The sequence below is a fragment of the Acomys russatus genome, chromosome 14, assembly GCF_903995435.1.
Source record: "Acomys russatus chromosome 14, mAcoRus1.1, whole genome shotgun sequence".
NCBI lineage: Eukaryota > Metazoa > Chordata > Mammalia > Rodentia > Muridae > Acomys > Acomys russatus.
This window is the reverse complement of record NC_067150.1, coordinates 13519245-13531956: the sequence shown is the minus strand read 5'-3', so window position 1 is coordinate 13531956 and position 12712 is coordinate 13519245. Positions and strand designations below refer to the sequence as shown.

Here is a 12712-nt window from a genome sequence, read left to right as displayed (position 1 = left end):
ATTAGTGTGTGATGGGTGTGGTTCAGGGGAGTTGCTTGCATGAAGAGCTTGAATAAACTGCTTGGAGAAGAACTGGTGGTCGTGTCTTTCCTGCTGGTCGGGTGAGGCGCGACACTGCTGGATCTCTTTGAATTGAGGCTGGCCTGGTCTACAGGGCTTATTTTAGAATGACCAAAACCAATCCACAACGAAACTCTGTCTCCAAAAAAAAAAAAAAAAAAAAAAAAACAGAAAGAAAATGACAGCAAAAAAATTGTTTATGAAGACCAATTGGAAGTTGTGATCTATGTATCTAGTAGGAAGACAGGACTCATCTTCTCAGCCATTATCTCTCCAACGGTTTTTATGTCAGCATCTTAAGTGCATCCATAGGTCTCGGTACGTCATCATCTCCAGAAACATTCTATAAATGGAGGAAAAATGTTCCTACATTGATTTATTTTTTTATACATTCTAAGACAGCTTCTTGCTATGGAGCTCAGGCTGGATTAGAACTCACAGAGATTGCATGACCAGAGCAAAGACCACAGTTTCTGTACAGGGAAAATTGGAGAATGTTTATCTGTTTCACAGGGCTGGGTGTGGTCGTGCACTCCATTAATCTCAGCTCTTGAGAGAGAAAGACAGATCTCTGAGTTGACCAGTCAGATCTGCATAATGAGATCCTTGCTCAAACAAACAAACAAACAAAACTAAAGAAAAGTATGTTTATTAATAAAACATCTAAATCCTTCTTATGTGCTTCCTAGACATAATGTAATTTGACATATTAGTTAATACAATTCCTAGATATTGAAACAGATTTTGTTAATTAGTAAATTGAAATCTCAAGTCAGTCCTGGTAAATCAAGCCCTTAAAATAGCCTTTTATTAACCTCCTGGAAATTTTTCAGTAAATGAAACTGACATACATATTTGGTTTTGGAGACCAAATTTCTCTGAAACACTGGCTATGCTTGTTCTCTCCCTCCTCATGCACAGATACAGTTAAATAGTTTATTCTATTTTCCTATATATAAACTAGAAAAATTACATATAGATTCTAGCTCTTACCATATAGATATGAAATTAATTATTTACAAACCCTAATACAAACATGTTACATTTAAGAAAAAAATGAATACTCTTCATTTATTTTTTGGGCTTTAGTTTCTTAGACAGGGTTCTCTGTAGAGCCTTGGTTGTCCTGGAGTCACTTTGGTATCCTGGCTGGCCTTGAACCCAGAGATCAGCCTACTTTTGCCCCCCCCCACCCCGGTGCTCAGATTAAAGACGGGGGCTACCAGGACAGGCTATGAGTCTTAATTCTTTTTTTTTTTTTGAAAAAATTATTTTATTAATTTATTCTGTTACAATCTCAATGTTTATTCCCATCCCTTGTATCCTCCATTCTTCCCTCCCTCCCATTTTCCCCTTATTTCCCCTCCCCTATGACTGTTCCTGAGGGGGATTACCTCCCCCTGTATATGCTCATAGGGTATCAAGTCTCTTCTTGGTAGCCTGCTGTTCTTTCTCTGAGTGCCACCGGGTCTCCCCATCCAGGGGACATGGTCAAATGTGAGGTACCTTAATGCTAATATAATTTAATTTAAATAACTTTTTCAATGACTTCATCAAATAACATTAACTTCAACTTTTTTTTTCATTTTTTCTTTCTTATGTTTTGAGAAAGGGTCTCACTCTTTATCTCTGACGTGGAACACAGATCTACACGCCTGTGCACCACCATGCCCAGCCATTCAGTGTTTCTCTCTGTTCTGCTTCTCTATGCAGAGCCAGGCTTGGTGGCACAGGCCTGTAATCCCAGCACTCAGGAGCCTGTGGCAGGTAGATCTCTGTGAGACTGAGACCTCCCTGATCTATATAGTGAGTTCCAAGAAAAAGAGAGCTGAGAGAGGCTGTTGCAACACACACACACACACACACACACACACACACATCCCACAGCCATTAGTACTTTTAAATCCTAAATAGACAAGATATAAATCTTAGCTGCTTTCTATTTTTGTTTTCTGAATGTGTAATTATCCTGGAATCATTAAAAGACATATGTCTGCAATGGAAAACAAAAACAAAGCAAAACCAGATAATTCTCTTACTTCTGCAGCCAGTCTGGGTGACTAGAGTCTTCAAACACTATCCACAATGGCACAAAGAACAAACACCCAGGCTCACCAGTCAGTGCTAAATTGATGCTATCTGCCATTAGTCTTATAATTGCCAAGTGTGCAACACACAGGCCAATGAAAATTCTGACTGCACTTCCTTGTGTTGTAGCTTTAGGATATGCCTGCCAATGATATTGTTCATGCTGTATTGGTCTATTTGGAATTGCAGCCTGCAATCCTGACGTAGGCACTATCTGTGAGTGCGCACTAGGAACCAGCTACCATGTGTCTGTGTTTGAGGTCAGTATTGTCAGTGAAAGTATAAATCCATGGACTGAGGATTTCCACTCACCCCTCCAGATCTCTGGTCTTATCACAGCTTGCAGGAAAGTCTGCACTTTGCTTCAGGGATGCTGTCTCTTGTGAACTCTCTGGACAACAGCTGTGACTTGGAGAGGGTTTCCCCAGTGTAACCACCACCAAGGACCTCAGAACTGAGCAAATTTTGGAGCTCACAAGCTTTTATATAGAGATCTGAAGGCCCCACTCTAAGGTGGAGTGTTTAGGTATTAGCAAAATTAAATTAATTTGTATAATCTCCTTCTTTAGCACTGGACACACCCTGAGTGTTGCTTTAGACTTTATCTATTTGGCTGTTGTGAGATAGATGAGGCAAGTCTTAACACAGACCCTTCCATTGATGAGGTGGTAATAAATTAGAAGAAACTTAGTGATAGCGAGTCTTGGTTAAATTTTTTTAAAAATCTAAGCTTCTGGACACCCAAGTAAGGAGTCTCCTCCCCCCCTCCTCTCTCATCTGTCAGTAACTCTCTATTGACATTGTTTCTATAATATATCTCTAACTGTCCTAAAATTTACTATATAGTCCGAACTAGCCTCCAATTCACAGAGATCTGCCTCTGCTTCCTATCTGCTGAGATATAAGGCGTGTACCACCCCACACATGGATGGAAAAGAAATTTCCTTAATCGGGTAATTTGAAGCAGGATGAGTCACTGTCAATCTGGGCCACTTTTTTGGTGGCTGTTCAAGTAAAATGGAACAAGGTTTTGCTTTTTGCATCCTTGACCTCACGCATGGCCACTATTTTTTTTATTTTATTGTGATGATCAATTTATAGAATTCTCACGTAGACTGGAAACAATTAGCTACCCATAAATCCTCCAGGACTCCAGAGCCATATTTGTACTGTACCATCATCCACCATCGTGGGCTGAACTAGATTCTTGGCCTTCTGGTTGTGAGACAGCCATTGCTGGGCCACTCAGACCACTTCCTGTAATTCAATCAATTAAGTTCCCTGTTTGTTTTACAGACATTTTATTGAGTTTTTCCCTTTGGAGACCATGACTAATTTAAGATTCCAAATGTCACAATGAACCCCACTCTTCCAGAATTAACAAGTACTAATTTAAAAACAACTATGTATTTAATTTCTTTTGAGGGTCAATTATATATTTTGAGTTCAGGATAAATAAATAAGTAAGTAAGTAAGTAAATAAATAAATAAATAAATAAATAAATGTGTGTGTGTGTGTATATTTTGTTTTAAGATTAGGTTTCTCTTGTAGCTATATCTGTGCTGGAAATCACTTAAATAAGTCCAGGCTGACATTGAACTCACAGAGCTCTGTCTGCCTCTGCCTCTTGAGTGAAAGGATTGAAGGAGTGTGTCAATATTCTTTAGATTTTGCCTTTTCTCAGAAGATCCCTTGAAATTGTTTTAAACAACACTGTTTAAAGTGAGTGTCAGCATTTCCTTATATATATATATATATATAAAAACTCTTAAAGATTACATTTAAAAACTGTTTATATTCCAGATGTGGTGCTACACCCGATTAACCCCAGTACTTGGAGGGCAAAAGCCAGTGGATCTCTTTGAATTGAGGACTGTCTGGTCTACAGGGCTAGTTCTAGGATAGCCAAATATATTACACAAAGAAACTCTGTCTACAGAAACAAAACAATAAAAATAAAATTGTTTATAAAGAACAATTGAATGTTCTGATCTACATATAGAATATAAAGACACCAATACTTTAGTCAGCATAGTCATTATCGCATCGAATTTTCTTTTTTTTTTCCTAGTTTTGATTCTTTTTTTCTTTTTATTATTATTAATTTATTCAAATTACATCTCAGTTGTTAGCCCAGCCCTTGTATCCTCCCATTCCTCCCTCCCTCCCTCTTCTGCCCCTATTCCCCTCCCCTATGTCTGTGACTGAGGGGGACCTCCTCCCCTGTATATGCTCATAGGGTATCAAGTCTCTTCTTGATGACCTATTATCCCTTCCTCTGAGTGCCACCAGGCATCCCCATCCAAGGGACATGGTCAAATATGGGGCACCAGAGTTTGTGTGAAAGTCAGATCTCCTTCTCCACTTAACGGTAAAGAATGTCCTGTCCATCGGCTGGTCTGGGTAGGGGTTCGAAGTTTACTGCCTATATTTTCCTTGACTGGTGCCATGGTTTGAGGAGGATCCCAGGGCCCAGACCTGCCTGTAGTTTTCCAGGATCCTCTGGATCCTTCTATTTCCTCATTCTCCTAGGCTTCTCACACCTAAAGTCTCAATAGGATGTCCTCCCCTCTGACCCACTTTCTTGGTAGGTAAAGTTTTTCATGGGGACGTACCCCTTGGACTAGTGTCTCGATATAAGTGAGTATATACCATTTAACTCTTTTTGCTTCTGGGTAAACTCACTCATTGTGATCATTTCTAGTTTAATCCATTTGTCCATAAATTTCGAAAATTCCTTGTTTTTAATAGCTGAGTAGTATTCCATAGTGTAAATGTACCACAGTTTCTTTATCCCTTCTACTGAGGGACACGTAGGCTGTTTCTATGTTCTGGCTATTATGAATAAGGCTGCTATGAACATGGTTGATCATATGTCCCTGTTGTGTAGTAGTGCATCTTCTGGGTATGTTCCAAGGAGTGGAATAGCTGGGTCTTGAGGAAGCCCTATTCCCATTTTTCTGAGAAAGCACCAGATAGATTTCCAAAGTGGTTGTACTAGTTTGCATTCCCACCAGCAATGAAAGAGTGTTCCTCTCTGTCCACATCCTCACCAGCATGTGGTATCAGTTGAGTTGTTGATCTTAGCCATTCTGATGGGTGTAAGATGGAATCCCAAAGTTCTTTTGATTTGCATTTCTCTTATGACTAATGAGGTTGAGCGTTTCTTCAAGTGTTTCTCAGCCATTTGATATTCCTCTGTTGAGAATTCTCTGTTTAGTTCTGAGCCCCATTTCTCTATTGGGTTATTTGGTTTGGTGGTGTTTAATTTCTTGAGTTCTTTATATATTTTGGATATTAGATCTTTGTCAGATGTAGGGTTGGTGAAGATCTTTTCCCAGTCTGTAGGCTGTCGCTTTGTTCTCTTGACAGTGTCACCTGCCTTACAGAAGCTTCTGAGCCTTATGAGGTCCCATTTATTAATTGTTGATCTTAAGGTCTGGGCTGTTGGTGTTCTGTTTAGGAAGTTGTCTCCTGTGCCTATGTGTTCCAGACTCTTCCCCACTTTTTCCTCTAACTGGATTAATGTCTCTGGTTTTAGGTTGAGGTCTTTAATCCACTTGGATTTGAGTTTTGTGCATAGTGACAAATAGGGGTCTAATTGCATTTTTCTACGTGTAGACATCCAGTTAGACCAGCACCATTTTTTGAAGATGCTGTTGTTTTTCCATTGAATGGATTTGGCTTCTTTGTCAAAAATCAAGTGACCAAATGTGTGTGGATTCATCTCTGGGTCCTCAGTTCGATTCCATTGATCCACTAGCCTATTGCTGTGCCAGTACCATGCTGTTTTAATTACTGTTGCTCTATAGTACAGCTTGAGATCAGGTATGGAGATTCCTCCCAAGGATCTTTTATTGTATAGGATTGTTTTTGCTATTCTGGGCTTTTTGTTTCTCCATATGAAGTTGAGAATTGTTCTTTCAATATCTTCAAAATATTTTGTAGGGATTGCATTGAATCTGTAGATTGCTTTTGGTAAGATGGCCATTTTTACTATGTTAATTCTCCCGATCCATGAACAAGGTAGATCCCACCATCTTCTGATGTCATTTTCAATCTCTTTCTTCGGAGATTTAAAGTTTTTTTCAAATAGGTCCTTCATTTGCTTGGTAAGGATTATTCCTAGATAATTTATATTGCTTGTGTCTAACGTGAAGAGAGTAATTTTTTTAATTTCTTCCTCTGCCTGTTTGTCATTTGTATATAGGAAAGCTACTGACTTTTTTGAGTTTATTTTGTATCCTGCCAATTTGCTGAAGGTGTTTATCAGCTGTAGGAGTTCTCAAATTTTCTATGTCAGCATCTTAACTGCATCCAATTTTATAAATAGTTCAAGATCTCCAAATACATTCTGTAAGAGTAGAAAACAATGTTTCTACATAGATTTTTATTTTATACATTTTAAGACAGGTTCCTGCTATGGAGCTCAGGTTGGATTAGAACTCACAGAGACTGCAAGACCACACAAAATCCAACAATTTTTATAGAGGATACAATTGGAGAATATTTATCTGTTCATTAGGGCTGCGTGTGTTGGTGCACTTATTTAATCTTAGCACTGTGGAGAGAGAGACAAACAGATCTCTCTGAGTTGACCAGCCAGAGGTGCACAGTGAGACCCTTTCTCAAAAAACAAAAACTGAAGAAAAGTAAATGTTTATCAATAAAATATCTAAGTACTTAATATGTGCTTCCTAGAAATAACACAAATGGATGTATTAGTTAATATAACATCTAGGTATTAAAAAATTTGTAATTTTGTATATTGAAATCTCATATCTGTCCTGTTAAATGTGCTCATATAATAATCATTTATGAGCCTTGTGGCTAATTTTCCTTTAATCAAACTTGGAATTATATCCATATTTGGTTTTTGAAGACAAAGTTTCTGTACAGTGCTGGCTGTAATGAACTCACTCTGTAGACCAGGCTTGTCTCAACTTAGAGATCTGCCTGCCTCTTCCTCCTCAGTGCAAAGCTAATACAGATAGGTAGAGACATGATAGATACAACAGAATTTATAATAATATCTTTATGAAAAACACCTTCAGCAAAGTGGCCGGATAAAAAATTAACTTAAAAAAATCAGTAACTCTCATATATATAAAAGACAAATGGGCTGAGGAAGAAATTAAGGAAATAACACCCTTTACAATAGGCACACACACAAAAAAGTATCTTGGTTTAACTCTAACCAAGCAATTGAAAGACTTCAACTCTCTGAAGAAAGAAACTGAAGAACTCAGTACATAAGAAGATCCTCCATGCTCAGGGATTAGTAGGATTAATGTAGTAAAAAAGGCCATTTTTCCAAAAACAAGCTACAGTTTCAATGCAGTTCCCATCTAAATAGCAACACAATTCTTTACAGACCTTGACAGAACCATTCTCAACTTCACATGGAAAAAAAATCTTAGAATAGATAAGGCAATGGGAGACAATAAAAGATCTTTTGACGGTATCTGTACCCTGATCTGGAGACGTACTATAGAGCAACAGTAAAGAAAAGTGCATGGTACTGGCATTGAAACAGACTGGTGGATCAATAGAATCAAACCAAAGACCTAAAAAAAGTGACACACCTGTGGACACTTGACTTTTGACAAACAAAATAAAGTCATACAATGAAAAACAATATAGCATCTTCAACAATGGTGCTGGTCTAACTGGATGTCTACTTGTAGAAAAATGCAAATAGATCCATATTGATCACCCTGCATAATACTCAAGTTCAAGTGGATCAAGGACCTTAACATAAAACCAGAAACACTAAATCTAGTAGGAGAGATATTGGGGAAGAGCCTTGAACTTATTGGAAGAGGAGACAACTTCTTGAACAGAAAACCCACAGCTCAGGCTCTAAGATCAAAAATTCATAAGTGGGACCTCATGAAATGTAAAAATTCTATAAAGCGAAGGACACTGTGAATAAAACAAAGCAACAACCTGAGGAGTGGGAAAAGATCTTCATCAACAATACATCCAACAGAGAGCTAGTATCCATAATATATAAGAACAACTTTAAAAATTAAACACCAACTCACCAAATAATCCAATTAAAATATGGTACAGTTCATAACAGAGACTTCTCAACAGAAGAATATCTAATGACCAAGAATCCCTTAAATGCTTGACATTCGTAACCATCAGGGGAATGGAAATCAAAACAACTGTGAGATTCCAAATTACACCTGTCAGAATTACTAAAATAAAAACATCAAGTGACAGCTCATTATGGCAAGGATGTGGCCCAAGGGGAACATTCCTCCATTGTCGGTGGTGGTGCAATCTGATAAAACCACTTTGGAAATCAATCTGGAGTTTCTCAGAAAATTGGGAATAGCTCTACCACAAGATCCATCTGTGCCTCTCCTGGGCATTTACCCACTAGATGCTCCACCATACAACAATAAGGGCAAACTATGTTCATAGCTGAGTTATTGGCCATAGCCAGAAACTGGGAAGAATCTATATGTCCCTCAACTGAATAATGGATAGACAAACTGTGGCACATCTACACAAAGACCTACCACTCAGCAACAAAAAACAAGGACATCATGAAATCCGTAGACAAATGGATGGGGCTGGAAAAGATGCTGAGTGAAGTGAACCAGATCCAGAAGGACAAGCATCGTATGTACTCACTTATAGGCGAATATTAGCCATACAGAGAAGGATTGCCCTATTACTATACACAGACCTAAAGAAGCTAAGCAACAAGGAGGAACCTTGGGAAGATAATTGTCATTCAGAAGGAAAAGTAGAATAGACACTGAATGCAGTAGAATATAGAGGGTACAGGACAGGAGCCTTCCATAGTTGTCCTCTGAAATACTCCACCCAGAAGGGAATCAAAGCAGAATGTTGGTCACACTGCCAAATTAGGGCAGATCCAGGAAGTCCTATGGATGAATACTATGGAGAATAAAAGTCCTATGGAGAATAGAAAGACCAGATGAATGCAAGGATCTCCACAGGCTGATCAACAGAGCCAAAAAATATGTGCCAAGTGGAGCCTCCAAAGACTGATGCACAAACAAACATCCATGCATGGAGAGGACCTAGAAGCCCTCCTCAGATGTGTTCAATAGGCTGCTTAGTCTGCATATGGGTCCCCTATTAAGGGGAGCAGGGACACTCCCTGCCATGGACTCAGTTGCCTGCACTCTGATCACCTCCCACTGGCAGGATACCTTACCAGGCCACAGAGAAAGAGGATACAGGCAGTCCTGATGAGACTTGATAGGCTGGGGCCAGTTGATAGAAGAGAGGGGTTTCCCTCAGGCTGGGGCCAGTTGATAGAGGAGAGGGGTTCCCTCTCTGAGGACTAGGAAAAGAAAATAGCGGAGAGAAGGAAGGGAGGGAGGGACCAATAGGAAATGAGGGAAGGAGATGTGATTGGAATTTACAGCAAATATTTTTTGAATAAATTAAAATAAAAAATACATAGAAGTAAAATAAAGTTCCTTCAAGAAGAACTTACAGAGGCCACAGTATATGCTTTCCTATTTATTTATTTATTTAGTTTTCTTAATACCCATCTCTGTTCAATCCCTCATGTTCTCTGCCTGTCTGGCAAGCCTGTCTTCCTCTAAGGTATCAGCCAGTCTCTTCTGGGCTCTCTTCACCTTCTTGGCCTTTCTGTAGATATCTGCAGTAGTCACCCCTCCTCTGTAATAAGATGGTGATAGCTGAAGAGATGCTCGAATTGTTACCCCTGGACTGCTGAGGAGCCCCTTGTTCCTTTTCCAGCCATGGATGGTGGACAGAGATGAACTCTGAGGAAGTGTGCAGATCCTTAAGACCACTTTGGATATTGCCACCATCCTGCATTCCCAGTGCACTTCGGTTTACAGAGTTTGTAGAATCCAATGGACATAAAAAGTCCCCTTTCCTGCCTCCACCCTGATGGTCCTGCAACCTCTTCAAAGCACATAGCTGCTGAGGTTTCTCTAGGTTCTGTTGGTCTTTCCTTCTCTTGCTGATATTCCCAGGATAAGAAGTTATTCTAGACACAGGCCTTTGGAAGATGCAACTGGTCAACCTCATAGGACTTCTGGTAGTTTCACCAAGTTGGTTTTTGGGTTTGGCCTTGAATTTTCTCTTGCCTTCCAAGACCTCTCTCTTCTTTTGTAGTTTCTGGGGTATCATACTTCTTCTGAGTGTTCCCTTTGAAAACAAAGAGAAATGTAAACAGCACAGGATCACATATACTACTATTTATAGAGAATTTTCTCTGTTCATGTCTCTTCTACCCCTCCCTTTCTCTGAAGAAACTGGTATCAGACCACAGTATAGACTAAAGTCATCTGTAAAAGTTTCTACAACTCAAGTATTTAGAACCCAAAAGTATGTAGGGTGAGGTCCCAGATTTTGGTTCTTTCCAAGGTCCCCAAGGCTGCTATAATAAAGGTTCTAGTTACCAGGCTTCTAAGACATCTAGGTCATGTGACTAGCAAGGACAAAAAGCTGAGGGTGTCTCTACAAAGCCAGTTGCTAACATATTCCCTCCATCTTCCTTTCAGAGTGCTACTCTTAGCTTTTCCTCCTCATGGTCACTGATGATACAAACCTACCCTCAGTGGCACACAGGCATCACTAGTGTAGAAACCCTCCATTTAAGTGGGTAAGGAATACTAACTGTCCATTCAAGGACAGAAATCATCCAACTCTACATTTCCTAGATCAAAGTTGGCATTATGGCCTGATGAATTGCAGCCTACATTTCTTCCAACAAGTATTAGCAAGTAGTGAATAGCTTTTCGCAGGACATTAAGTTATGGTTTTTTTCTTTTTTTCTTTTTTTTTGACATCATGTTATGTTAAAGTACAACTGTGCAGTAAATTAAGGAGATTTAAATGTAAAGAGAAAAAACAAGAATGAACATTCCACAATTACTGTGAATTATGTACTCACGATCAAAGGCTGGCTTGGAACTGAGTCTCCTGAAGGCCCCTCCATGATTGTAGAGTTTGTCCATAAGGCTCCATTACAGAGATATGGACATGGCTTGGCTTGCTGGAAATGGCAGTGTCTTTTCATTCTAAATCTTATTTTATATAGGAAAAGAGATAGATAAATTAGTTATCAGATAGTCTACCTTACAGATAAAACAATGAGTGTTAGCCTGCAGGGAAGCTGGGCATGGTTGGACAAGCCTTTAATTTCAGCACCCCTTTAATCCCAGCAAATGGGAGGAAGAGGCAGATGGTTCTGAGTTACTGGCCAGCCTGGTCTACAAAGCAAGTCCAGGACAGTCCTGACTACAAGAGAAACCCTGTTTCCAAAAAAAAAAACAAAGACAAAAAAAAAAAAAAAAAAAAAAAAAAAAAAAAAAAAAAAAAAAAAAAAAAAAAAAAAAAAAAAACAAAAAAAACACTGTCAAGGAATCAACTAGTTGATGAGTTGTTACTTAATATAGCCCATGAATAGAATGGGTGGTTGATTTTGATTATAAACTGTAAATAAAATGGTAGATGGACAATTCATAAGAGATCCTGTCTCCAATCCTTGGGATTTGAAGATACTTAAATCTTTATACAAATAGACAAAAAATATTTTTTGAAGTTAATATGGTCATTTCACTATACTAATGTTCTTAAAGATTACATTTAAAAAACTGTTTTTAAACCAGGCTTGGTGGCACATGCCTTTAATTCCAGCAGTTGAGAGGCAGAGGCTGCTGGATCTCTGTGAGTTTCAGGCCAGCCTCATCTACAGAGATAGTTCTAAGACAACCCAACCTTTTAAACAGAGAAACACAGTCTCTAAAAACAAAATCAGAAACAAACCAACAACAAGAAAGTTGTTTATAAAGAACAGCTGGATGTTCTAATCTATGTGGACAGTAAAAAGACACCGCTAATCTAATCAGCAATACTCATTATCTCACCAACGTTTTCATGTCAGCACGTTCAGTGCATCCATTTTCCACAATAGTTCAACATCGCCAAATAAATTCTATAAAAGTAATAGCAAAAATTTTCCATACAGATAATTTTCTTATACTTTTTTTTAAGACAGATTCTTCCTTTGGAGATCAGGCTAAACTGCAATTCACAGAGATCCTCCTGCCTCTGCCTTCCTCACTCTGGGATTAAATAAAGATGTATCTGACACACAAAACCCAAAAGTTTTTGTATAGGATAAAATTGGAGGATGTTTATCTGTTCATCTGGGTAGGGTGCAGTGGTGCACTCCTTTCATCTCAACACTGGCGAAAGAGAGACAGGCAGATCTCTGAGTAAACCAGCCACTCTACATAGTGAGACACTTTCTCAAAGTCAAACAGAACTAAAGAAAAGTAAATGCTTATCAATAAAATATCCAAAATACTTACAACGTTCATTTTAGAAATAACACAAATGGATATGTTAGTTAATACGATACGTAGGTATTACAACAGAAATTGTTCTTTTGGGTTTTGAAATTTTATGTCAGTCCTGGTAAATCGTGTGTGTGTGTGTGTGTGTGTGTCCATTTATGAGTGTCTTTGATAATTTTCCTTTAATCCATTTTAGAATTATATACATATTTGTTTTTTCCAGACAAACTTTCTG

At 38.6% G+C, this 12712-nt stretch overlaps 1 protein-coding gene across 1 annotated transcript; it reads right to left on the bottom strand.

Annotated features, from left to right (window-relative positions):
• Window positions 1-9699: 9699 nt before the first annotated feature.
• On the bottom strand, window positions 9700-11114 carry LOC127198726 (methyl-CpG-binding domain protein 3-like 2B). Its single transcript, XM_051156775.1, is given in 3 exon segments — window positions 9700-9883; window positions 9885-10321; window positions 11070-11114. Coding segments are annotated over 3 exon segments (666 nt in total).
• Window positions 11115-12712: the final 1598 nt, after the last annotated feature.